This window comes from Cololabis saira, chromosome 22, assembly GCF_033807715.1.
Source record: "Cololabis saira isolate AMF1-May2022 chromosome 22, fColSai1.1, whole genome shotgun sequence".
Lineage (NCBI taxonomy): Eukaryota > Metazoa > Chordata > Actinopteri > Beloniformes > Belonidae > Cololabis > Cololabis saira.
In genome coordinates this window covers 14104663-14129550 of record NC_084608.1, presented here as the reverse complement: position 1 = coordinate 14129550, position 24888 = coordinate 14104663, and the positions used below count along the sequence as shown (strand labels likewise).

General features: G+C 39.9%; 2 protein-coding genes across 3 annotated transcripts in view; one reads left to right on the top strand and one right to left on the bottom strand.

The window, feature by feature from the left end:
* The window catches only part of cntnap2a (contactin associated protein 2a), a 412736-nt gene that overhangs the window by 239441 nt on the left and 148407 nt on the right, over positions 1 to 24888 (bottom strand). For both annotated transcript variants that reach the window (XM_061713895.1, XM_061713896.1), the window contains exon 2: positions 5704 to 5814. In XM_061713895.1, coding sequence (XP_061569879.1) covers positions 5704 to 5814 — 111 coding nt within the window. The remainder of the gene's footprint in view (positions 1 to 5703; positions 5815 to 24888) is intronic.
* The window catches only part of tpk1 (thiamin pyrophosphokinase 1), a 363180-nt gene continuing 350217 nt past the window's right edge, over positions 11926 to 24888 (top strand). The window contains exon 1 of the mRNA XM_061713901.1: positions 11926 to 11937. The gene's annotated coding sequence lies outside the window, so the exon portion shown is untranslated. The remainder of the gene's footprint in view (positions 11938 to 24888) is intronic.

The following is a 24888-nucleotide window of genomic DNA, read 5'->3' as shown; positions in this document are numbered from 1 at the left end:
AATCCAAATGCAGAGGTAATAAGCGGACGTATTCAAATAAAAGAACTGTACTCCAGGTAATCAAAAACAAAAAACAACTATCACAAAAGAAAACTAAACTGGCAAAGCCTTTGTGGAATCCCACAGTGTACAGTACATTGTGTATTTGTGTTTTCTACTAAATTTAAATGTTGTAATCTATATTCACCTATAGTTGCCTTTCCATTACACTTTTTTGCAAAAGAAAAGCAACACTCTTAATTTGCAGTAAAGGTACTGCTGTAGGGGTTCAGTGTTTCCAATGAACAATGTGTTTCTTTTTATGAGCTTCTCTCTCCATAACTCTTGAGTTTGTTGTCCCAAGAGACATTTCTTCAAAACAATGAAAAAGAAGATCTTGACATTGAAGATGGACAAAAACATCTGCGAAAATAGTCAACAGGTGAAGAAGGCAGCGGATGATCATCCAAATGATTACTCAGCCAAGCCCTTATGTAATGCAGTAATCCATGAAGATAAAGTAGTGTTATAGCACAACTACATCATATTGATGAGGCCAAAAACAGCTGTGAACTAGATTTCCATGACTTTTTAATGTGACCAATTACGTCACATCCAGTGCTGTCAGAGATGCGCAAATGTGCCATTTCCATTACATTTTTGCAATACTCTGGATTATCGACACGTCTAGAAAAAAACACCTTGTGAAAGCGTCAAAAGGTTTTTTGAATTAGAGGCGTTTCTATGCATGTTTTTTGTTCCGATATTTAGGTTTTAGGCAGATCATAGGGCAATGGAAACGTGACTTATATCGTCTAAAGTGGCATCCTACTCGTCTACAGAATTGTAATGATTAATTTCAGACTGGTCATGTCATAGATGATGAGAAATTGTCCTTAGATAAACATGCTGACAGTGTTCCTTCCGATAATAATAACACCTTTATCATCTGCTCTGTCTTTAAGTTGAGTAGGGAGATCTATACTTTAAAATATCAGCTAGTTTCACAAATTTGTCTGAATTACACCTCAGCTTTTTAGTTCTAAATCGCAACTTCACACCAACCATTTTCCCCTCTCAACCTGCTCCAACTTTCCTCTCCGACTATAGAAATATAACAAAGAGAAATGTATCTCAAAATGAGCCTGAGTAAGAGTATTTCACAGTGAGAATACATATTTAAACTATTTTCATTTAAGTATTATGAAGCTGCAATTTGCTGAACTAAAACATGGTTTGTCACTGAGGGGACTAAATAGAGAAAAGCCTGGGCAAAGGTTAAAATTAAGTGCTACGCTCAGCCTGGCATTTATAGGCCATCTCTCAATAAGTTTGAGCATGAAATATTAATTTACTCTATTATGGTGAGATTTTGGCACCTATCTGAGCTTTTAAAGCATCAATTACCAAATTTAGTAGGCTGGTAACAATCCAGCACATATTAGAATTTAGGAAAGCTCTTTCATTCGCATTCTCCACTGATTTCAAATTATATTCCTGTAGACCGACTTTTCTAACTATCTACTTCTGGCACCACATACAGTGTATAAAGTAGGAGTTGTTTTAGTCCTCAGGTGATTTGTGATTTGGTTTGCGTTCCATGGGCTTTTTCATATTCATATTCATACCATTCATAATTTGCTAAAAGTAAACTTGAAAATAGCAGAGTAACATAGTACCTCCTACGACTTTAGTAACTCTGAAAAACATCCCGGAAAATGTAAACAGAACTCAACTTTAAAAAGACTGTGCTTCTTTGAACATGCGTGTTTTGTGTTTTCCCCCAGCAAACATCCTGAGGCTGCTTACATCATTTCAGGGAACTTTTCAGGCCAATTTGAAAGGAGCTCTCCCCAAATTTCACCAGCATATCAAGTGCACAACCAAGGGGGGAAAAACACTGGACATGCTGTGCACTAACATCGGGCAGGCCTACAGGGCTTCCTCTTGTTGAGTCTTCATGGAGGTAAGGTTGAGAGCTAGATGACTTCCATCCATTTTTCCAAACATTTTTGTGCGCAGGTGTTGTATTCCGCCAGCTGGACACTGGACTTCCTATCAGGCCACTCCCAGAGGGTCGGGTTGGATCCCCACACCTCCACTGCTATCAGTCTGATCACTGGCTTGTCACAGGGCTGTGTGCTTAGCCCGTGACTCTACACTCTCTACATGTATGAATGTGTCTCCACCCACCTCAACAACAAGATTGTAAAGTATCAGATGACCCAACAGTAGTTGGACTCATTTCCGGTGAGTTGGGATAGCTAACATACAGGGACGAGGTGGAACGGCTAGCAGAATGGTGCACAATCACAGCATGTGAGTTAAATATGAGTGTCACAGCAAAGGGTCTGAAGACTTATGACCATGTGATTTTTCAGTTTTTCTTTTTTAATAAATTTGCTAAAATTCTACATTTCAGTTTTTTCATATCAAGATAGGGTTCTGAGTGTAAATGAATGATAAATAAAATGAACTTTTTTGATTTTAGCAAATGGCTGCAATGACTTTCCATACCCACTGTATATGACACACCTTCAGGTCTGCTGATGGGGCACAAAGTTCTACCAGAGCAAAACTGAGGAGCAACAACAGTGTGGCCAAGGCTACACACAAGAGGAAGATAGAGGAACACACAATCAACAACACAAGGTGTGACAGGTGTGACATAACTATAACAACTTTGGAGCTGCCAAAGTCATCGTCTCACTGGAAGTCACCATGGATAACTGCATCCCACCCCCAACATCCCGCAGCAGCCATAACCTCATTTTGAAGCAGCATGAGTTGCAGCACACACCAGGGGTGTGAACCTGGAGAAAGGTGCTCGACCAGATGGTGTACCTGGATTTATACTAAAATCCAGTGTGGACCAGCTGAGTGATGTATTTCCCAGGATTTTCAACCAGTCCCTGTCCCAATGCATTGTCTAACCTTGCCTGAAGTCCCCTGTTATTGTTTCTCTACCCACAAAGTCATCATAAGTCTGCTGTCCAGTGGCACTTACACCACCGGTCAAGAAGTGCTTTGACACACTGGTTTGGCGTTATCATTTCAAGTCTGCCCCTATGGACTTCACCAGATTGTCTAAAGGCGCAAACGATTCTATTGACGTTGCAAGTTTGCTTTTTGTGGATTATAGCTCCACTTTCAATACCATCCTCGCCCATGGACTGGTGTCTAAACTGGCAGAGCTCGGGACTGTCCCCCTCCATCTGCCTCCATCTCTTGGACGTCTGAATAGAGTGTAAGACTGGACCCCTACACCTCCTCAACCATCAGCCTTAGCACTGGCTCTCATCACGGCTGTGTGTTGAGGCCCCTACTATACACCCTCTACTTGTAATACTGCACCCCTACCTACACCAGGCATATCATTATTAAGTTTGTAGAAGAACACAGTAGTGGGATTTATTTTCAGTGGGCATGAATCAGCATATAGGGAGGAGGTGGTGCAAGGACAATAGTGTGGTCCTTAATACCACCAAGAAGAAGGAACTGACTGATAGCTAAAGTACAAAAAAGAAAAAAAAAGTCACAGATCTAAGCCACTACTTGTTAGCATGACTGTAGAGAAAGTTTTAGGTGTCGAGTTGTCCATACAGATTGAAGAGGACCTGACCTGGAGTGTTTACATCAAGAAAACAATTAAAAAGACTATACTTCATGAGACTCTTCCAAAGGAAATCATCCATCACAAAAACTGCTAGTGTTTTTCTACCTCTGTTCCATAGAGATTGTGGTGAAATTATTTGTGTGTGTGGTATGTCAGATGCACAGCAGTGGAGGGGAAAGTTCTCCAGGGGCTCATCAGCACTGCCCAGGAGATCATTGGTTGCCCTCTCCCCTCCTTGGACGAACTCTAAAAGTCAAGGTGCCTTAAAAAAGCACATAACACCCTCAGGGATCCATCACATCCAGGAAATTGTCAGTTTAAACTGCTGCCCGTCAGGGAGAGGATACAGCACAATAAAAACCAGGGCAAACGGGTGTAAAATTAGATTTCAGCCGAAAGCGATAATTGCACGAAATGCAAGAAAACTAAGGACTATGCAATGGTTTCAATGTTATGTGTGTTTGGTATTTTATTTAGTATTTGTGTTTAGTAATGCCTTTTCATGCCCATTTTACACTGTGAAGGAGTTGCACTTTAATTAGGGCCCGAGCACCTTCAGTGCGAAGGCCCTATTGTATCTGTAGGAATTTTTCTTTCTTTCTTTCTTTCTTTCTTTCTTTCTTTCTTTCTTTCTTTCTTTCTTTCTTTCTTTCTTTCTTTCTTTCTTTCTTTCTTTCTTTCTTTCTTTCTTTCTTTCTTTCTTTCTTTCTTTCTTTCTTTCTTTCTTTCTTTCTTTCTTTCTTTCTTTCTTTCTTTCTTTTTCTTCTGACGAAAGGAGGGCCTTTTTGCCCCCCTAAACATGCCCAAAAAGTCACCAAATTTTGCATGCAAGTCAGGCCTTGCGAAAAATTTGATATTTAAAGGTTTGCATTAATGGGCGTGGCAAAATGGCTCAACAGCACCCCCCGGAAAACTTTGTGCCTCAAGCCCCACAATACGGTTTGACGTACATGCACGAAAATCGGTACACACCTGTATCATGGCACAACTTAAAGAAAAGTCTCTTGGCGCCATGGCCAAAACCGAACAGGAAGTCAGCCATTTTGAATTAGTCGTGTAATTTTGACGAAATTTATGCCATTCCTTCGGCAGTTAATACGGCCCGAACCGTAACGTGCCCCCAAGTGTGTTATACATCAAAATGTGCGTCTCCATCTCCATCTACACGAATTACTTTTCTCAGTCAAAAGTGTTACCGTGGCGACGCTAGACGGCAAAAAGCGCGCCTCCCCTTCATCTGATTGGTCCATATTTTATAGTTCTCCAAAAGTCACCAAATTTTGCATGCATGTGGGTGGTGTCATCAGATTCTGTATGGAGTCCTTGAGCTTCTTTGGCCTTAATTAGCCCCGCCCCTTCTTCTGATTGGTTGTCCCGATTTTCTGCTATAACTTTTGAATGGTTTGAGATAGGAAGTCGTGGGTGGTGTCATTTCTGATATGCTTATGGGGGGGCGGTGGCCGTGAGTGCGAGGGCCCGTTCATCGCTACTTGCAGCTTTAATTTTGTTTTACAATATACAATGGCAATAAAGATCTATTCCTTTATTTTTTTTTAAATTCCTGTTTGTTTTATGTCTTAATTGGATTGGTGTGATTAATCACACCTTGGCTTTATTTGCCAGCTCTGCAACCAGTTGCCTCAGCTGTAGGGTGACTATAATAGATGGAAAAGTATGAATTATTAATTATATAAACATAGAGGGGTGTAATTGTCTGTCCATATCTCTCTTAGTTGTGGACTGATGTGGAAATGAGCTTCTGCCTGAGCCACTGAGATAATGATTAAAGCTGAGACAGGGAGAGAATGACGAAGGAATCTAAAGAAGAACGGAAATAAAGGAGGATAAAGGGGAAAAAGCCATGGAGAAGTGGAGCTGCAAAGCTCCATGACACACATCAGTCTAAAGGGCTTGAACATATATCTCACAGCATGTCATCTGCAAAATAATTCATTATGCCAATGTCCCTGACTGGCGCTATTACTTAATTTTGAGTGTAACTATAGGTGTGTAGACAGATCTTTTCCACAACATTAGTCAGTGAGTGGTTGAAGATTTTCCTTTCCTTCTTTTTTCTGTGAGTGTGAGTGTTTTTCATGCGAGTCTACCTCCTCTCCTGTTGAGCTTGGCATATCCAGGTGCGTATCCATTTGAGAAGACAGACGAGCTGGTGAAGGCCGTGTGAGGCAGAGGAGAGGCTAGAGTCTCATCACATTTCTCTGTGGGGGAGCAAATGAATGCGATGACAGAACAAGATGGGAAAGAGAAAGAACAAAAGAGGAAGTGGGGAAGAGGAGGTAGGAAGGGAAAGATGGAAAGGAATTAAAAAATATGAGTGTCTTTGACAATAAATCTTTGCATAATGTACAGGTGTATTCCTGTACAGAAATGCAAGGCAAGTTTATTTGTACACAAATATTGAACACATTTCAGCAACAAGGTAACTCAAGTTGCTTTAAGGATAAAACATGAAAAGTAAAGAAATTAACATTGTTTACATTGAAATTTAAACATTTCAGTCAGAGGCAGATGTAAAAAAAATTTGTTTTTAACTTTGATTTAAAGGAACTGAGGGTTTCAGCATTCCTTCATTTTTCTGGAAGTTTGTTTCAGATCTGTGGAGCAAATAAAGCTGAATGCTGCTTCTCCATGTCCATGACTACACCCAGATTTCGAGAGATCAGTGGTTTGTAGCTGTAATACCTGAAGCTCTATGACTCTTAAACACTCTTCTTTTGGTCCAACCTATGTTTTGTTTTGAATGGAAATATGTTTTGAATGGTCTAATAATTAATATTACTAACTTTTAAAGTATTAGATTAAATTCTTGAAGCTCTGAAAGCTGCTGATAAATGAAAAAAAAAAAAAAAAAAAAAAACACATGCAGCCAGACAGCCAGCTAAACAAACACTTGGAAAACATTATTGAAGTCACTTGCCATCTCAGTAGAAATAAAGACATGGAAAAACTCATTGTGGAAAGCACTAACATATATTACTCTTGTACACACAGTCATTAAGTGTTGACCCTCATCCTTTTCAACTTGCCCTTTCACTCACTATAGACAGAAATGCACTCGCCTCTTCCAGTACATTAGGTTTCATGCAGAGAAAAATTGTGAATGGTCTGTCAGGCCATGTAGAGGCAGTCAATCTCTCTCTGTCATATCCCACTGTGTAAGTGTGAGTACAGTAAACTGGATGAAAGTAAAAAGCCAGCATCTTAGACATATTACTTTTTCTTATAGGTGGACCAAAGGAAAAGACAGAAACATAATCAAGCCGCAATGATGTGTGTGTGAGTGTGTGGTAACTTTTTTTTGTTTGTGCATTTCTGTTTGGAAGTGAAAATGCTCTTGAAGCTGCCTCAAGGCCTTAGAGACATCCACAATCTCATTTGTTGCATGTTACGTAATAGATATGCACAGTGACACCAAGGTTCTCCTTTTAAAAAGTAATGAGATCGCTGGCACATTCACCTCTCTCCGGAATATTAGTAAGATCCAGGAGCAACCATTTGGCAGCTGACTCACCACGGCATAAATGAGCAGTGATATACACCAGAGGCGGTTGTCCAAGGAAATGGTTTCAGGCAGTGTGATTATCAGTCTCTCTTAACTATTATAAACTGATTGCGATGCAAGAAAGTGCAATTCATTTAGAAGAACTCAGGTAAGCCAGTGTTGATGTTTACAGCTCATGCCAGCACACCAACTAATGTCCTCCGTTTACTGGACATGGACTTCTCATCCAGCAGCATCTCATTGTAAAATGAAGATAAATCTTTCTATCATGTACAAGCATCTCAGCAATGATTACTGCAGCACAATTAATGCAAATGAGATCCCCTGTGCACTAAATTGTCAGTAAAACTTGTGCACGCTCCATACTGCATTGATCCACTTAAAAAAAGAAAACACTTGCAGTGATTCAAATGCAGTATAAAACACATCATGTTGTTTCTCACATGTGCACACACAATGATTTGTGTTGCTATTTTCTCTACAGGATTTCAAAGGTTCACTGCTCGGATTTCTGTATACTTCACGGAAACGTGGTGTGTAAGTCACACACATAAAATAAGGACTGGGAAGGAAGGGATGAAGGGATGGGAAGAGGGAGGGAATTAATGGAGAGCAATTGAATTTTATATGAATTGAGTTTTGAAGAATAATGCTGTGCTGTGCCTCTGGTTATTTCCTCTGGGCCTCCTACCTCAGTTTGTGCTTGGGTGGGTGGGTGTGTATCTCTGGTGGTGAAAGGGCCACTATGCATAATGATTTTTTTGATCAAAATATAAAGAATGATCACCCTGACAAGCAATACATCTTTTAAAAGAAGAGTGTATGAAAACATCCTTGGGCAAAGAGTTGTTTTGCATGTGAAATAGAAAGCTGGAAATATATTTATATCACACACTTGTCTTAAAAGTAACATTTACTGGTCTCTAACTGTAATCATGGGATGGCAACCCACTTAGTAGCAATGATAGTTAAATACCAGCCATGTTTTCAAGGTCCCTCATTAAATTTGAATACATTTTCACTTAGTGAAAGCTGCATTTATTTTACAAAGCACTATATGGACATGACGTCCACTCACTGTGCTATCAGATTCAAACATTTTACTAGATAGTCAGTAATGCTAGCGACTACTTATTAGGGCCCGAGCACTTACAGTGCGAAGGCCCTATTGTATCTGTAGGAATTTTCCTTCTTTTTCTTCTTTCTTTATTTTTCCGATGAAATGAGGGCCTTTTTGCCCCCCTAAACGTGCCCAAAAAGTCACCAAATTGTGCACGCAAGCCAGGCCTGGCTAAAATGTGATATTTAATGGTTTGCATTAATGGGCGTGGCAAAATGGCTCAACAGCGCCCCCTAGAAAACTTTGTGCCTCAAGCCCCACAATACGGTTTGACGTACATGCACGAAAATCGGTACACACCTGTATCATGTCGTAACTTAAAGAAAAGTCTCTCGGCGCCATGGCCGAAACCGAACAGGAAGTCGGCCATTTTAAATTAAGCGTGTAATTTTGGTGCAATTTATGCCATTCCTTCGGCAGGTAATACGGCCCGAACCGTAACGTGCACCCAGGTGTGTTATACATCAAAATGTGCGTCTCCATCCTGTGACGACGCACATTACTTTTCTCAGTCAAAAGCGTTACTGTAGCGACGCTAGACGCCAAAAAGCGCGCCCACCCTTCATCTGATTGGTCCAGACAGAAAAAAACGTTATGCCTCAAGCCCCACAATACGGTTTCACGCACATCCACGACAATGGGTACACACCTGTATCATGTCACAACTTAAAGAAAAGTCTCTTGGCGCCATGGCCGAAACCGAACAGGAAGTCGGCCATTTTGAACATTTTGAATTAATGGTGTAATTTTGGCGCAATTTATGCCATTCCTTCGGCAGTTAATACAGCCCCGAACCGTAACGTGCACCCAGGTGTGTTGTACATCAAAATGTGCGTCTCCATCCTGCGACGACGCGCATTACTTTTCTCAGTCAAAAGCGTTACCGTGGCGATGCTAGACGCCAAAAAGCGCACGCCCCCCTTCATCTGATTGGTCCATATTTGATAGTTCCTGAAAAGTCACCAAATTTTGCACACAAGCCCGGCCTGGCAAAAAATGTGATATTTCATGGTTTGCATTAATGGGCGTGGCCTAATGGCCAGGCATAATTAGTTCTTTTTTTCCTACTCTTATGTGTCCATAACACCTCCCACGGACAGCTCGACCAGTCGCCTAGAGTCTAGGCCCTAGACCACTTTATTTCCAGTAACCACTGCATGATTTTGGACTTTGGCAGCTAACACATAAGTATATTTAATTGAATTACATAAGGTGCTGCCAATAGCCTTCATCATAGCTCCAAATCAGTGGTCCTTTGTCATGTGATGTGAACAGCAATCTTTTTTTTTTCTTTTAAAACATTATTAAAATTCAAAATAATTGTTTAGATATTTTACAACAGGGGGCACGGTGGCGCAGCTGGTAGTGCAGCCATCTCACAGCAAGAAGGTCCTGGGTTAAATTCCCGCCGGGGACGTTGTGGGCGCTGAAGTGCGTGTTAGTTCCCCCATGACTTCAGTGCCCACACCCTGGGTGGGGTTGGCGAAAGGGCCTTTCTGTGTGGAGTTTGCATGTTCTCCCCGTGTTCCCTTGGGTAGCAATGTGAGCTACCCTCACAAAAACATGCACAGAGTCCTGGGCTATACATGCCCCCTCTCGCCAACTGGGGCGCCAGATGGGGTGGGGAGGATCTGGCCGGAATAACGTGATCCTTCCACGCGCTACGTCCGGCCAGAGAAACCCCACCCTGTCTGGTGAAAAGATGCGGCCTGCTCACTCCTCAGGTTAAGGAGGAGACCTGAGCTCAGTGCAGGGCCCTCCCGGGGTTGGTAGAGGATGGCAATGCCCAGGACTGTCACTTAGGTAGGAGCACTGGGTGATATAATGGGAAAAAAATCAGGGATAAAAATATATATATATATATATATATATATATATATATATATATATAAAAAAAAAAAACTCAGTCACAAATACCAATCCTTTGCTTTCTTCTCTCACATTTTGCTGATTGAAACTTGTGGACAATTATTACGAATAAGAACTCTGCAGAAAAGATCATCACTAATTATTTTCCAAGTGATGGTAAGAAAAACATCAAAGCAAATACATCAAACTCAAGCTCATAATCAGTGGATGTAGTACCCAGATTTTGTGTGCATGTAAATTCAGAAATAGGCTAGCACACGGTAAAAATCCTTTGTTAGAAGTCAGGAATTCAAATTTTCACTCGAGGAAAAGACCACAACTGATTGCACGCAAGTATGAACATTTTAATACTCTTTATTCCTCCCCCAAAAAATGTAAGATCATTTTTTTCCTGGATTGTTGATACAGTAATTTGTTAATCTATTTATCTCTTGCGGAGGGTATTCAAGGCCTTTAAACAATCTTGTGTAGTTTGAGTTTGAGACTGTGATTTTCCCTTATGCTTTTTGCTCCTGCTAATTTTGTAAATATGAAGTGGCCACTGTTTCAGTTATGCTTCCTGTGAGTCATCTTTTCATCATTGTTGTGTTGTTTTCATTTGCAGATAACATCTTACATATAAATAAACAGAATATAAGGATTGCTGAGCTGGATCACACCTCTAACAGCTCAGACAACAACAATGGCCATCTTAAAGGTATTGCAACAAGAGACTGCTCAAGAGACATGGACTGTCAAACTCTCTACCACCAGCTCTACATTTAATAGTTTCAGAGGAAGCTTTAAAAAAAAAAAAACAGCTGAAAACAATTTCATTCAGACAGGACTTTAGGGAATGTTTTATATTGTTTTATTCTGCTTCTGTTACTAATCACTTCTGTTTGTTATACTTGACATGTACTCATTCATCCTGTTTGCTATGATGAGTTTTCATGTTGTGTAAAGACAGGTTATTTGGTGGTTGGATGGAATTAGTTAGTTAGATAAAACTGCCCTTTCTGTTGACCTTTCTTTCAGGACAGTCCGACATTGTGCCAATGGCTTTGCACGTGCCCTTTGGCTCTATTAGGAATTGTCCAATTTGCATTCAAGGAGTGCAGTTAGTTTCTTCAGCAAAAAAGCATGCATCATCACAGTGGTGTGAAAACCTTCACACTTGAGACTCTTTCTTGGACGTCTGCCATAGCGATTGTCACTGGCACTTGTTTTGGAAAACTGCTGTGAACAGCTCTCAGGTACCTAACCATAGAGCATTGGTGTCATATAATGCCTCTTTGTCTTGTGCTTCTCTCGTTCAGTCTCAGCCATGGGTGAGCCTATTCTTGTCTTATTTCTCTGCCACTGAGTGTAAACCTTGGATGATTCAGTGTAGAGCATGCTGTTTATTCCCCTGGCTTCTGTTCCTGTACTTTCTCAGTCAGGTAGCCAGAGCTGTGAGTCTGGCAGTTTCTATTGCCTCAGGTATGTAAAATGTGTTCTATTTCTTTTAAAGTTCTTTCTTTGTTACGTTTTTCAGTTGTTTTCATAGCTGGCTTACTCCTCTCCATGTAATCCTGATCTTAGCTTGTAGCCTTCTTCTCATTTTGGGGAAGGCTACTTCTTATGCCTAGGGGTGTTAATCTTATAGCCACACATCTCAAGAATCAATGCAGCAGTGGTGTACATCAGCTTATAGGTTGCTGTGAGGGCTCTTATAAGTATTACACATAGCTAGAGATGCCCCAATGACTGATCCAGAGTCATCTGATTTAGGTTTTGGTCAATAGAGTCACAATCAGATACTTTGGGAATCCACAAAACAGAAAACTGTCTTCCAGTTGCAGCGCACATCAAGTTCAACGCTCTGCTTTTGGCTTACCAAACAATAAGCCATTTTTTTGTTTATGCCCAAAAAAGGAATGTTTTGTTGGACACGAGAATAACTAGTGCCAATTTTTTTGCCTTTAAATATATGTTTAAAAGTTTGAAAAAATTAGAGTTTTCAGATATAATTGCATAAATTGTCTATATTTCATTACTTTATATACTGGTACTGTCTTGGGGTTACATTTGCATAAAATGTTAAAAAGAAAATTTCTGAAAAATGAAAAGCCGAAAATGGAAAAAATTTAAACGGAATGCGGGAAAAAATAAAACCAATTTCATAGGGCCTCTGTTTGCTGCCCTGGATCTGTTTGATAATTATGCCCCACACGGTGTTTCTGAAAGCAGTTATATCAGCATTCTGGGAGGTGATTGGTCCTTACAGCATCATTAGCTGCCAATACTTGCTGTTGAATCTCAATATAATACTAGTAGTAATATGTTGCATAACTACACAGTCATATAATTCATGCAACAGCTCAAAAAACAGTTTTGATAATACTAACCCAAATCGATATCGGAATCGAATCAGATCGAATCATATCATGATAATCAATTCTGAATCTTAAGAATCAGAATCAAATTGATTCTTGAATCGATCCCCAACCCTAAGTACAGTAGTAGTAGTAGTAGTATGAGTAGTAGTAGTAGTAGTAGGGTAACCATACAAACCTTCAAATTAGAGTCTACCAAAGTTTGCAATGACAACTGAAAAAACTATGTTTTGTTGTTTTTAATTCAGCAAGACTATTGCAAACCACATTCTCTACACAATTCAGTAACATTGCTCCATACACAGAAGTAGATTTGTCATTAGTTGTTGTTTTTTTTTTTTCAGTAGGTAGAGGGGTCTGAAAACTCACTAAACTCTAAGACTTACCTGATTAGCAACACTGACATTAGCTCATGAGCTACAACTGCTACTCTAGGTCAAAGGTTACACCTACTCTCCGCGTGAAGACAAACTGTAATTTTTAGCAATGTCACATAATTGAGAATTGGTAATTAATTAAAAAATGTAATTTAGATACCTGGGGCCTCATTTATATAAGAGTGTGTAGGATTCATACTAAAAGTGTACGTGCGCTCAAAAGCCGAAAAGGGCGTGCGCACAAAAAAATGATTTATAAAAGCGTGTGCACGCACATCTGCACGCAATGTTCGCTTTATAAATCACAGTCAGCCTTGTGCAACACAAACGAAGAAGACCCACTCCGGCTATTGTGGTCCTTCACCGCACGTTAATCGCTTTTTAACTTTTTCAGTTTGTCTCGGCACTGCTGAAAAGTCTGTTTGTAGCCTTGAGCAGACATGGAGAAAGCCCCTGGTATATTTTTGAATTCCTCGTGGCCCCATCTAGCTCTCTCTGGATATTTTCCTCAGCCACCAGGTTTAAGAAGGTCTCCACCTCAGAATTTCACCACGGAACAGATTTCTGTGCTGCCTTTGTTCTTCGAAAAAAATGAACCAATAAGCCGCGAGTCGCTCTTGAAATGATGTCACATCCTGACTCAGACATCTGATTGGCCAACCGCCTGACCAATCGGTGGCATGTAATGTGATGACGTCAGATGCAGCCCGACTCAGTACACTTAGTACGCTTAGAACCTCGGCAGAGTAGTTACAGAAAAAGTATCTACTCGGCACGTTAGACCCCTAGTGGAAAGCCAAGTAGAGGCGAGTCGAGTCTAGTCTCGGGTAGGTACTAGTGTAAAAGCTCCATTATTAGTCTGATGAGACATTTCTTCAGTGTATCCCTTGTTCAGTTAACAAAACCGGTACCATTAATTTTGACTTATTTGACTGTGCTTTCAAACTTTAAGTGTGTATCTGTTCTCCTTTAAAAAAAAATAAAATAGTGTAGCTCTTAACAGTTAAAATGTTTAAAATGGGTATATAATGATAATTTTCAGTCATCTTGTATTGATCTCCCATATCTCTAGCTTTGAACGAAGCCTAAATCCAAAAGCCTATAATTATTTCTGAACAACAAACAGCTATAATCACCAGGCCTTTTTGGTTAGGCAAGCAAATTTTTAACATATCAACATGTTAACAAAATATGATGTGAGAAATAGATTTCTTATCTTATGGATTGCTTTTTCACATAGGGTCAGATTGGTTTGGATACCTTTGTTTTAGCACATCAAAGGACTGCTTTTAGATGGTTAAATAGCAGCTCAGGTGATGGGTATGTGTGTCAGAAAGGGCAGCATCTGTGTGTTCCTTGTACTAATTAATCCTTGAGAGAGATGAAGAACCATATCTATAAATTATTCACCTCTATACCCCAATGGAACAGCTGCTGCACACATATTGAAACTCTGTAATGCACAAGAGAATAGATTATAAAGACACATAAAGTAAGAAAAAAATATATAAAAAGCACAAACTGTGTTCATACTGTTGTTTGTGTCCGAAAAACCAGACATGCAGCCTATTAAATGTGTAACCAGAATAAACGCAGTCCACACAGTCCTATGCTTGGGATTCAACTATGGTTCTGTACAAGTGGATATTTTATGGCAATCAAAACACTACAATATCCAACTACAGATGTCAGGCTATTCCCTGGTGATGGAGAGATAGTTTTATGGATAACAGAATGATCTTGAGGTGAAACAAAAAAGGGGAGGAAGGAGTGTAGAAGAGACGTAGATAAGATGAGAAAAGGAATAGGGAAACATAAGAGCAAAGAAAAGCGGCTGCCAACCAAAGTCGCTTCGGTGACATTTCAAGATACAGGGAGGTAAATAATAAAGAAAAGAAGATTAAGAATAAAGATGAATAGTAAAAGTGTCTTTGGGCTGGCACCAGTTGAGACGAGGGCCGTGGCAAGACAGTGTACTGCCAGCTTATTGAAAGGGCTTTCTTTTTTTTCTAGCTGCCATATTGGTCATTTTAGGAAGTCCATCCATCCATCCATCCATCCATCCATTCATTTCCCCTCCGCTTATCTGAGGTCGGGTTTCAGGGCTAGTAACCAAAGCAGAGATGCCCAGACTTCCCTCTCCCCGGCCATTTCATTCAGCTCATCAGGGGACATCCCAAGGGGTTCTCAAGCCAGCTGAGAGACATAGTCCCTCTAGCATGTCCGGGCATGTCTCAGTGGGAGACATGCCCGGAAGACCTCACCAAAGAAGTGTCCATGAGGCATCCTCACCAGATGCCCGAAACACCTCATCTGGCTCCTCTCGATGCAGTGGACCAGCTGCTCTACACTTAGCCCCTCCCAAATGACCAAGCTTCTCACCTAGGCCTGGGCGATAAACCAAAAATTTACCGACAGTGTACTGTGGTGTACGGTGGTCTGTAATCACGTGACTCCACCTATCCAGTCCGAACGAGAAGGGAAACCCAAGAAAATGGCTGATGGTTCAAATGAAGAAGCGGCTGACATAGCAGGGCTGTCTGGTGTGAGGCTCGTGCATTTCAACAAGTTCACACACTCTCACGCCACACATGGCCTTTCTTATGCTCAGAAAATTAACTTCAGCGCACAAACGAGTCACGGCACAATACTGTGCGCTGTTCTCTCAACTCAGAGAAGCTGTCTGGAGTTACCGACCAATCAGCGAATCTGAAAATAGACATTTTTTGTTGCGAGCTAAGGGTTATCGTACATTTATCTTTATCGAGGTAAAACTACCCAATTTATCCTGATATTGATTTGAGGTCATATCGCCCAGCCCTATTCTCACCCTATCTGTAAGGGAGAACCCAGACACCCTACGGAGGAAGCTAACTTTCACAGTTTGTATTCGGAATCCCGTTCTTTCGGTCACGACCCACAGCTCACAACCATTGGTGAGGGTAGGAACAAAGACCGACAGGTTAATCGAGAGCTTTGCCTTTCGACTAAGCTCCTGCTTCACCACAACAGATTATTGCAGAGTCCATTTCACTGCAGATGCCTCCTGATCTCCCGCTCCATTGTTCCCTCACTCGTGAAGAAGACCCCAAGATACTTTAACTCCTCCACTTGGGGTTGACAAAATATTTATCTTTTAAATCATCTCATAAGGAAAAGTATATGACTTGTCATGAAAGTCTATCAGTCATCAAAGTCAGCCAATGAAGAACATTTGTAATATTAGATATGGCTTCCTTAACTGTAAAAAAACAACAACATATGATTTTCTCGTGTGTATGCATCTTTGGTCTTTGTGTGTCTGAAAGCAGAATTAGAGTCATTGTGCTCCATTTTTGGACTGAACTCCTATTTTAGACTGACATCTCTAGAACAAACAAAGAAAAGGTCTCAAACAAATGTATTTTCCTGTTTCAGAAACTTCCACAGATGATTTGATTTATTTTATAAAATGTCCAAAGTCACTATAGTCTGATTATCTGCAAGTGTCCAAGAAAGATCTACAGTACTTCTGCATGAACAGGTAGGGATGAGCCACTGCAGCTGATTGACCTGCTAAAAGCTCTGAAATTGAAAATGAATTTTCTCAAAAAGTGTCAATGACAGCTTAATAAGGCTTTAATATGTTGTAGTCCAAAGCATCCCAAGATTTTGAACATTTGAATGATGTCTTTACGGTAATGTGTAGCCGAGCAACAGGTCTCCAAAATCAGGATGGCAACCATTAGCACTAAAATTGTCATAATGTTAATTTTTGATTTCCCAAAAACTGTAATAGCTAACATAATGAGGCTTCAATATGTTGTAATCCAAAACCTCCTGAGTCTTGTATCATTCGAATGATGTCTATTCGAGAAAGTATGGCCGAGCAACAGGCCTATAAATTAAATGTTAATAAGTTAGCATCAAAATGATCATTTAGTTAAAGTTCAATTTCTCAAAAACTGTAAATGTCAGTCTAACAAGCCTTCAATATGTTCACGGGATGTTTTTTGGTCTTTGGCTTATGCAGAAAAGGCCTTTGCCTGCATTGCAATATGTGCTGCCACTGGCATGCACATATTATATATATATTTTTTTTTTTCTTCCATATCAGGGGCGGTATCATGCAGGGAATGTATTACTACTTTGGCTTGCATGCAAAATGCATGCTTAGGCCCATTTTGTCATTTTACCTTGTAAAAAGGTTTTTTTCCAGGCATTTTTTCCCCTTTTCAATTATTTTCAGGGCATTGTCTTGCCTGGCAATTTGACTTAACAATTTGATAAAATTCTATGAACCTGTTAATTAGGGCTGGGTATTGTTAAGAACCTCATGATTCGATTTCGATTCTTTAGGTTTTGATTTGATATCGAAATATCAATACTGATTTAAATACTTCGATATCGATTCACTAAGACATAGAAATACACAAATACCTGTTGGCAATTTTCCATTATTTTTATTTTCATGCCTATAACACGTGGCATGTTACTTCACATAAAAATGAACTGAGCAATTAAACTTAGCAGCACCATAATGGCTAACTTGTGCATTTGGACTGTAGTGCAAAAGTTCAAATAAAAAAAAACACATGCCAGTTCTGTGTCAACATGATCCGCAGGTTTGTCGTATTGCTGTTGTATTTTAGTTCTGCCTGGCACAACTTAAGCTGCTTTCACATAGAGCGTGGCCTGCGCTGCGCCCACCGCCGCGCCCACCGCCGGGTCGGGCGCAGAGTCGGCCGAGATGTCGACTCAGTGCGGCACGGTGAAATTAAAAAATGTTCCAATTCGGGCAGTTGCGGCGCGCCACCGAGCTCGGCGGAATAGTGGTCCGCTCTTGCGCCGCGGTAGCACATACACAATGAATGGGAAAGCCAGCAGCGGTCTGCGTTTTGCGCTCTATGTGAAAGGGGCTTTACACACCACCCTACTTTTGTCCGTTTCTCGTGTTCCTTCTTTAAATGGGAATTCAAAATGAGTCCAAACATCTGATCTGAAAGATTTTCCGCTTGCCATCGTCGTTGTTTGGTCGCCACCGTCCATAAAACGCGAATCAAAAGAAAATGTTGCGCACAGCGGGGGACTGGCCAGGAGGTGAATCGATTCAGAGGCTTTGCTTAATCGATATTGAATCAGGGCGGGGATACTTGCGATGCATCGATTTTTCGATATTTTTACCCACCCCTACCGTTAATTCAATGCATCTCAACAGTAATTGGGCTTAATTTACTCATTCACACTACACAATTTACTTTAAATACTGACATTATATATAGCAATGCTTACATTTTTACACTCATACCTCACAATGTTCAAAGTGTTCTGCTTAAGGCACCACACGGTGCTTGGAGCTCCACAGTGAATAGAATAATCATGGGCACTTCAGCAAGGCAATGAAATAATTCTGAGAACAAAAAAACAAATGAAAAGAAAATCCTTAAAAGTACATGACAAAGTTAATGACTGCAGCTTTAGCTGACTTAATTCCTTTCATAAGTTAGTGACTTTGAAGCCTAAAAACAGGAATGGACAACAATTTTCATAAAACAGCTTTAAGCTCATTTTTGAAATCAAAGGAATAATACATGATGTAACAGAAATTCATTTATTTTTCGACTCATTCATTTATATATGTCTATTGCTTTTATTTTTAAAGACAAGGACTTTTAAACTCCAAACAGCAGTGAGATCTTTTAAAAAAATAAAAAAAAATGATTAAAATGAGTTTGTGACTGCTGGATTCAGCCCAGATACCCTGCTGCTCCCCAAAATGGATAAGAAATAATTTCCTTTATAATATATTCATTCTGGAAATCACACAGTCTGTATTGAGGTTTTGTGATCATCCAGTGTGTATCTCGTGTATCACAGCCTATCTTCCTGTAAATTCAGCACAAAGTCTCATTATGCACCTTTGTGCTTGGGGCTCCCACAGTCCTGTGGCATAAGATAGCGGGTAGCAGTGGGAGAGAATAACAATCATCTACACCTCAGGGTGGGAAACCATTCAATTTCAATTCACATACCACCACAGTGGGAATTAAAATGACCATTTAACTCTCAATGAAAAAGGGGAAAACTTCTCTAAATGCAAGATTTTCTTGATAAAAAAATAAAACACCTAGAAGTGGGAGTTATGATCTTTTTACAAGAACTTCCAGCTTAATCCCTGCTGTTAGTCTCAAAATGACTAGTTTTTCAAATGAGCCCTTGAAAAAGCAGAAATAAAACTTGTTTCCCTGAATAATCTTTTCAGCCAAATTCCACTGCAAATGTATTATGAATTTAAATGCAAATCACCAAATCTAAATGTGTATTCATGCATGTTATCCTTCTTGATTATTATGGTCAGATTAAGGAGATAAAATGTAAGAGGCACCATATCTCAACACAGGGAAGCAGGAGCACGGATGATAACATAATTAAAAGAGTGCAAATCAAATATCAGAAAGAGGAAACCATTATGGGTAGCCTAATGACAGAGAACACTTTGGACAATTGAAAGTTGAGGTTTTTTTTAACAAATGTGCTTATGAAAGATTTCCGGTAACAGGTTTGTATGCATTTGCAAGTGGTGATTTATTTGCTGGATCTACTCCAGTTAACGTTTGGCTGTTATTACCACTTCAAAGCATGAAAATGTTTTTGCAACAATTTGAGATGTATAATGAAAAGACTGGTGGAAACAACATCTTCAAAACCAACTGAAAATGTGCCAAAAAGAGCAGCAGCTTATTTTAACCATGTTTGTGTGTCATAAAAACATGTAAAGATGTGTATAATCTGATTAACCTTTCCTTTAGTTGGGCCACCTTGTCATTAGATTATTTATCTATTCTTTTCTTACAAAGCTCTTTCTTTCCTTTCGGTTTTTCCTGCCTCACCTGGTATACATGACAGTGCATCTTAAGATGTCATTAGCAACATTTTCTTCTCTCTTTTTCCCCTGCTCATACTGCTCATTTATTCTATACTTATACTATATATATATATATATATATATATATATATATATATATATATATATATATATTATACTATTTCAGTCCTCCCCTGACTTTTCAGACTAGTCTCCAATTATCAGCCACCCCACCTCCAGGCTTGCAGGCTCGCAGGATTTAATCTGAATCTTTTGGTCCAGATTCCTTTTCCATGTCTTGGAACCATCACCAAGCAATTTTTATCAACAGATCTAGTCCCTTCTTCAATGTGAGGACAGACCAAGTGTATAATGAGATGTTTTGGATGAATCAACCACAGGTTACAGACATTCAAACACATGCAGATGCATCTTTAAATCCCCACATAAATGTCATATTTTTAGCTTGGAAGTTTAGGCGAACTAACTACCAACTAACTGATTAACCTAAATTCCAAATCTGGTTTAATTTGAAGACTCAATCTTCATTGTAATGCATTACTGTTATTATTTTTTGATGATGCCAGCTTGCCTTATTAAATATTCTTCCTCTAGTTTTTCTTTGTAGGAGGCACCATAGTGGAACAAATGTTTCCTTTGTTCTCTACCTCCTGCCTTTTTTCCCCTGTCACATCAACCAAGTGCATGTCCTCTTCTACCACATCCAGAAATCTTCTTTGGCCCCCCCCCCCCCCCCCCCCCCCCCCCCAGCAGCTCCATCTCCAGCAACCTTCCACTAATGTATTTACTGTCCCTCTTTATGTGTCCAAACCATCTCAAACTTTGTTTCCAAAGGATCAAACCATGGCTGTTTCTGCAATGTGTTTGTTCTTAATCCTATCTACCCTTGTCACTCCCAAAGAAAAATATGTTCCCTTCCTCTTCCTCAGTGGTGCTGTCTCCAAGCCATAAGTCCTGGTCTCACTACTGTCTTGTAAAGCTTTCCCTTTATTCTCTCCATACACTTCCCTACACACTGTTTAAACTCCTCCGACTTATTTACCGCTAATTCTTGCTCCTAATTGTTCTGTCTGATTCTTTCATTCACCCATATCACATGTTGCCTAACAAATACAACTGGGGGAAAACTGACAACTGCTAACTGTGATGTGCTTCCAACAAACTTTTAAGGTCAAACACCACTTTTCATCACTTTTAAGAAACTGATGAAAAGTGAGATAACAGCGCGTATAATTGGATAGAACATGCTCCATTTGTTTTACATGTCATGGTCTGATTAATGACTTATGCACACAATTTGACCCTCTTGTGATGTGTAAATGCATCCCAAGCCTATTTTTACATCCGCTTTCATCAAATTATACTGAATTAGTCAGAATGCCATCTTTTCACCTTGGAAATCCTGGGCATGGGGCATCCATCGTAAAGCAGATGTGCGTGATGCAAAATGCTCTGAGGAGTCCAGCAGGATGTATTAGTGATATGAAGTGCACACATGTCTGTAATATTACAAAAGACTTTATATTTGACATAGCTTAATATGATTCTTGGTTTATGTTATCACCTGCATGGCAGGGTTTTATCCTTATCCGGGTTAATGTTGGAGTATTACTAAGGATGTAAACATACCCACTTTGACAAACTGAAGTATTTCTAGAAATTAAAGTTTTATTCCTTCTATCCAATTCTCAGCTTTGACCTTACGGTCATTTTTGTGATACACAAGACTGTTTCTGTTTTAGTTTTGTCCAATTTCAGATTGGACAAAATCTGATTGTTTAGCCAGCTCAAAAAGTCCTTGTGGTTCTACAGTGAAGGTTTATCTTTTTTTCATAGCACTAGTTAAAGGGGTGCTCATGGTAACTGATTTTTGGGGTTGGTGGAAATCCATTTGGCCTGAGTGAGTTTATGACATGTTTATGTCTGGGATGGCAAGATGTCCCTCGGCAGAACAGGGCAGTCGGACTAAAGGATGTGTTGTTTTTTTTTTTTTTTTTTTTTTTTTACCTCAATGGTACATTAAAGGAGCTTGAGGCAGGATTGAGGCAGGATTTATGAAAAAAATTAGTATACGTTTTAAGTTTTCTAGTAATAATGTCAGATGAAACGTTCCAAACCAAAACGAATGAGCCCTCTAGTGTATCTCTCCTTTGCCTTGAACAGGCTGTGTGCTGCAAAATGTGCTGCAATTCGGACTCCGAATTTCCCGCACTGTGCGGCGGATGTGACGTCACATGACACTGCATGCACATTCTCCCCGTTCTCCCGTGCCGGCTTCACTGTTGGCTGCAGTACCCCCAACGGCCGTCGTGGTGAAGGGTGGCGCTAGAGAGTCTCATTTCTTAAAAGGAGCCTCAAGCTCCTTTAATTAAGGATCTCTTTTCTAAAATTTGGTTGATCATATAAGACACATTATGGCACTGCTGCTTAATCACCTGGGAATCAACAGTTTCTTGAAGGTATTGATTATTTATACACCAAGTGCCTCAAAAAGAGTTAAAAACAGGAATTGATTGTTTGGTTTTTGGTACCAGAAAATCAGAGTCAGTTTAATCAACTCATATAACGTTCACATATAGTTACGTGTGTGCATGAATGAGCATAGATGGGGGCCAATGGTTCATGGATCAGTGCCAGCAGAGGCTAATTAAAACATATGCGGTAAAAATATAATTTGTTTCTCCCTCTTAATATGCAGTAGTGTGCAGGGACCAGGATGGATCACGCCAGAGCTGTCAGCCTGCAGAGAATTCACATCATCATAGCCATTATACTGCATTCTGTTTTAAAACCTTTTAAAACCTGAAGACAAGAGAAAGATCTTTTGCATCGTAACACATGTCTGATGTGAGAAAGGGACAGAACCTATTGACACAGTAGATGGAATATTATACCCCGATACTTCAATTCTTCAAAGTATTAACAAAATATTAAGCATCAGGTCCATTTCACATAAGATATTGGAATCAAACCACTGACATGATTACCGGAACATTTGTTTTGAAAAACATTGAGAAAAGGGCTGATAAGGTATACTTATCACATTTTAATTGAAGGTAAACCATCCATTCTTCATTTAAGTGACCTAAATTGTGACCACAATGCATTTTTCTGATGCATGTTTGTGGATACAAATGAAAAATGCAAGTTTAAAAAAAGGGATGAATTATAAATAGATGATGAAGATGTTATTTCAGATGTGAGGTGTTGGATTTGTCATTGCTGACATCAAAGACAGTGGCAGGGTGGCACCCTTTTCCAATGGTGCTTACTTGCCACTGTTTTTCAAGTAATATGAGGTTTGTCTAGATTAACTTACCATTGTAAATAATTTCAACTTACCTGTTTTTGTGGAACAGATGACCTAAAGTTTCCCCTGATCTCTGAATTTTCTCTAAACATGCCCTCTGGAATACAACCTTGGCCAGATCATTTATACCTGTCTGACTCTGAGATCTCTGAACCAGAACTGATCTGCCCAAAGCTGCATGAAGCATGACCCTCTGCCTCTCACTGATACACCCTACCTGCAAAAGATTGTGGGATAGTGCGTGTACAGGTGTGTGTAGTTGAAAGTGAGGAATGAACGATTAAGACTTGGTCTAAGAGGCAGAAATGAGGTCTATTGTCATGCATCCCTGTCATGCATGTCCACATGTACAGATGCATGTACAGTACACACTACAAATTCTCAGTGGTAAAATTCAGTGGCTTTGCAAGCTGTTGGTGCAAGGCTGTTACTATCTATTTACTAATGTTCGAGCCTAAATGCAAAATCCTAATTATAGCTGACAATAAGGTTAACTGGCATAGCAGTCGGCAACATGCCGCCAACTTTCACTTCCTCCAAACTTCAATCTAATCTGTTTTGAAAATAATGTAGTGCAAAATGATGCTTTTTAACATGCAGGCACCTGACAGTTTTTTGGCTATTTTTGAGCCAGAATGTTCAAACTGCTACATTTTGCATGCTTGTCCAACATATCAGTTGCACATGCTGGAGTGATATGGTCTTAATTTATGCCCGCATGCCACAAAACATGGCAAGCATGAAAGAAGGTAACTATGTGTGTCATTATGTCCATCTTTTAATCATGCAGAATTCAAGAGATTAAACCTTGAAAGAAAAAAAATATAGTGAATTAATTGATACAACTAACTGACCATTTGATTTGAATGTTTCCAAAGCAGATAGTACCAGTGGTGTAAAGTAACGAATTACAAGTACTTCGTTATTGTACTTAAGTAAGATTTTTGAGAATTTGTACTTTTATTGATACTTTCATTTTTCTGTACTTTTACTTTTACTTCGTTACATTTTCAAGGAAAAAAATCGTACTTTTAATCCGCTATATTTAAAATTGGACACGTCGTTACTCGCTACAAATTAAAGAACAGCACAGCGGGGGCTGATTCATGGTTCCGCGTTACACCGGCGCAGAGCTACGGCGTAGGGTGTGCGTCGATTTAATGCGGAACCATAAAACGGACGGGAAGGAAGGGGGGTGCGTGAATATACCGAGAAGGAGCCGCAGCTCCCGGGAGAGTTGCGCTGCAGCGGCGGGCCGAAAGGCCGGAGGAACCGCCGTCGCGTCGAGTACCGATGAGGACTGAAGCCTGAATTATGGTTCTGCGTTAAATCGACGCAGAGCCTCGCCGTAGGGTACGGGCCCTGCGTTGGTGTAACGCGGAACCATAAATCAGCCTTGAGCGGCAGCCGACGCATGTCCATGCGCACCATTCTTTGATTCCACCCCTTCTAAGGTGGTTTTGGCATTTAAAAGTTCAAAAGTCTCATCCTTTATCAGCTGGGGTTGCTTAATGTTGTCACTGCATACTACAGGATGGGGGTGAACCTGTCAGCGGGGCCAATGGGGTACAGCAGCAGTGATGAGCAAAGGGAGAAATTAAAATGGGGTAATAAACGCTAAAGGGGTCAGAATAATATCACCATTATTTAGAGTTGTAAGCAAATTCTTGGATTCTTCATTTCTTTGCAATCCTTTTGAAAATAATTTTGTACTTTGAATTTTGTACTTTGTACTTTGTACTTTTTACTTTTTACTTTTGTACTTAAGTACATTTTACACCATGTACTTTTGGTACTTTATTATATTTAAGTTGAGGTACTTTTATACTTTTACTTAAGTAATGTTCTTAATGAGTACTTTTTACTTTTACT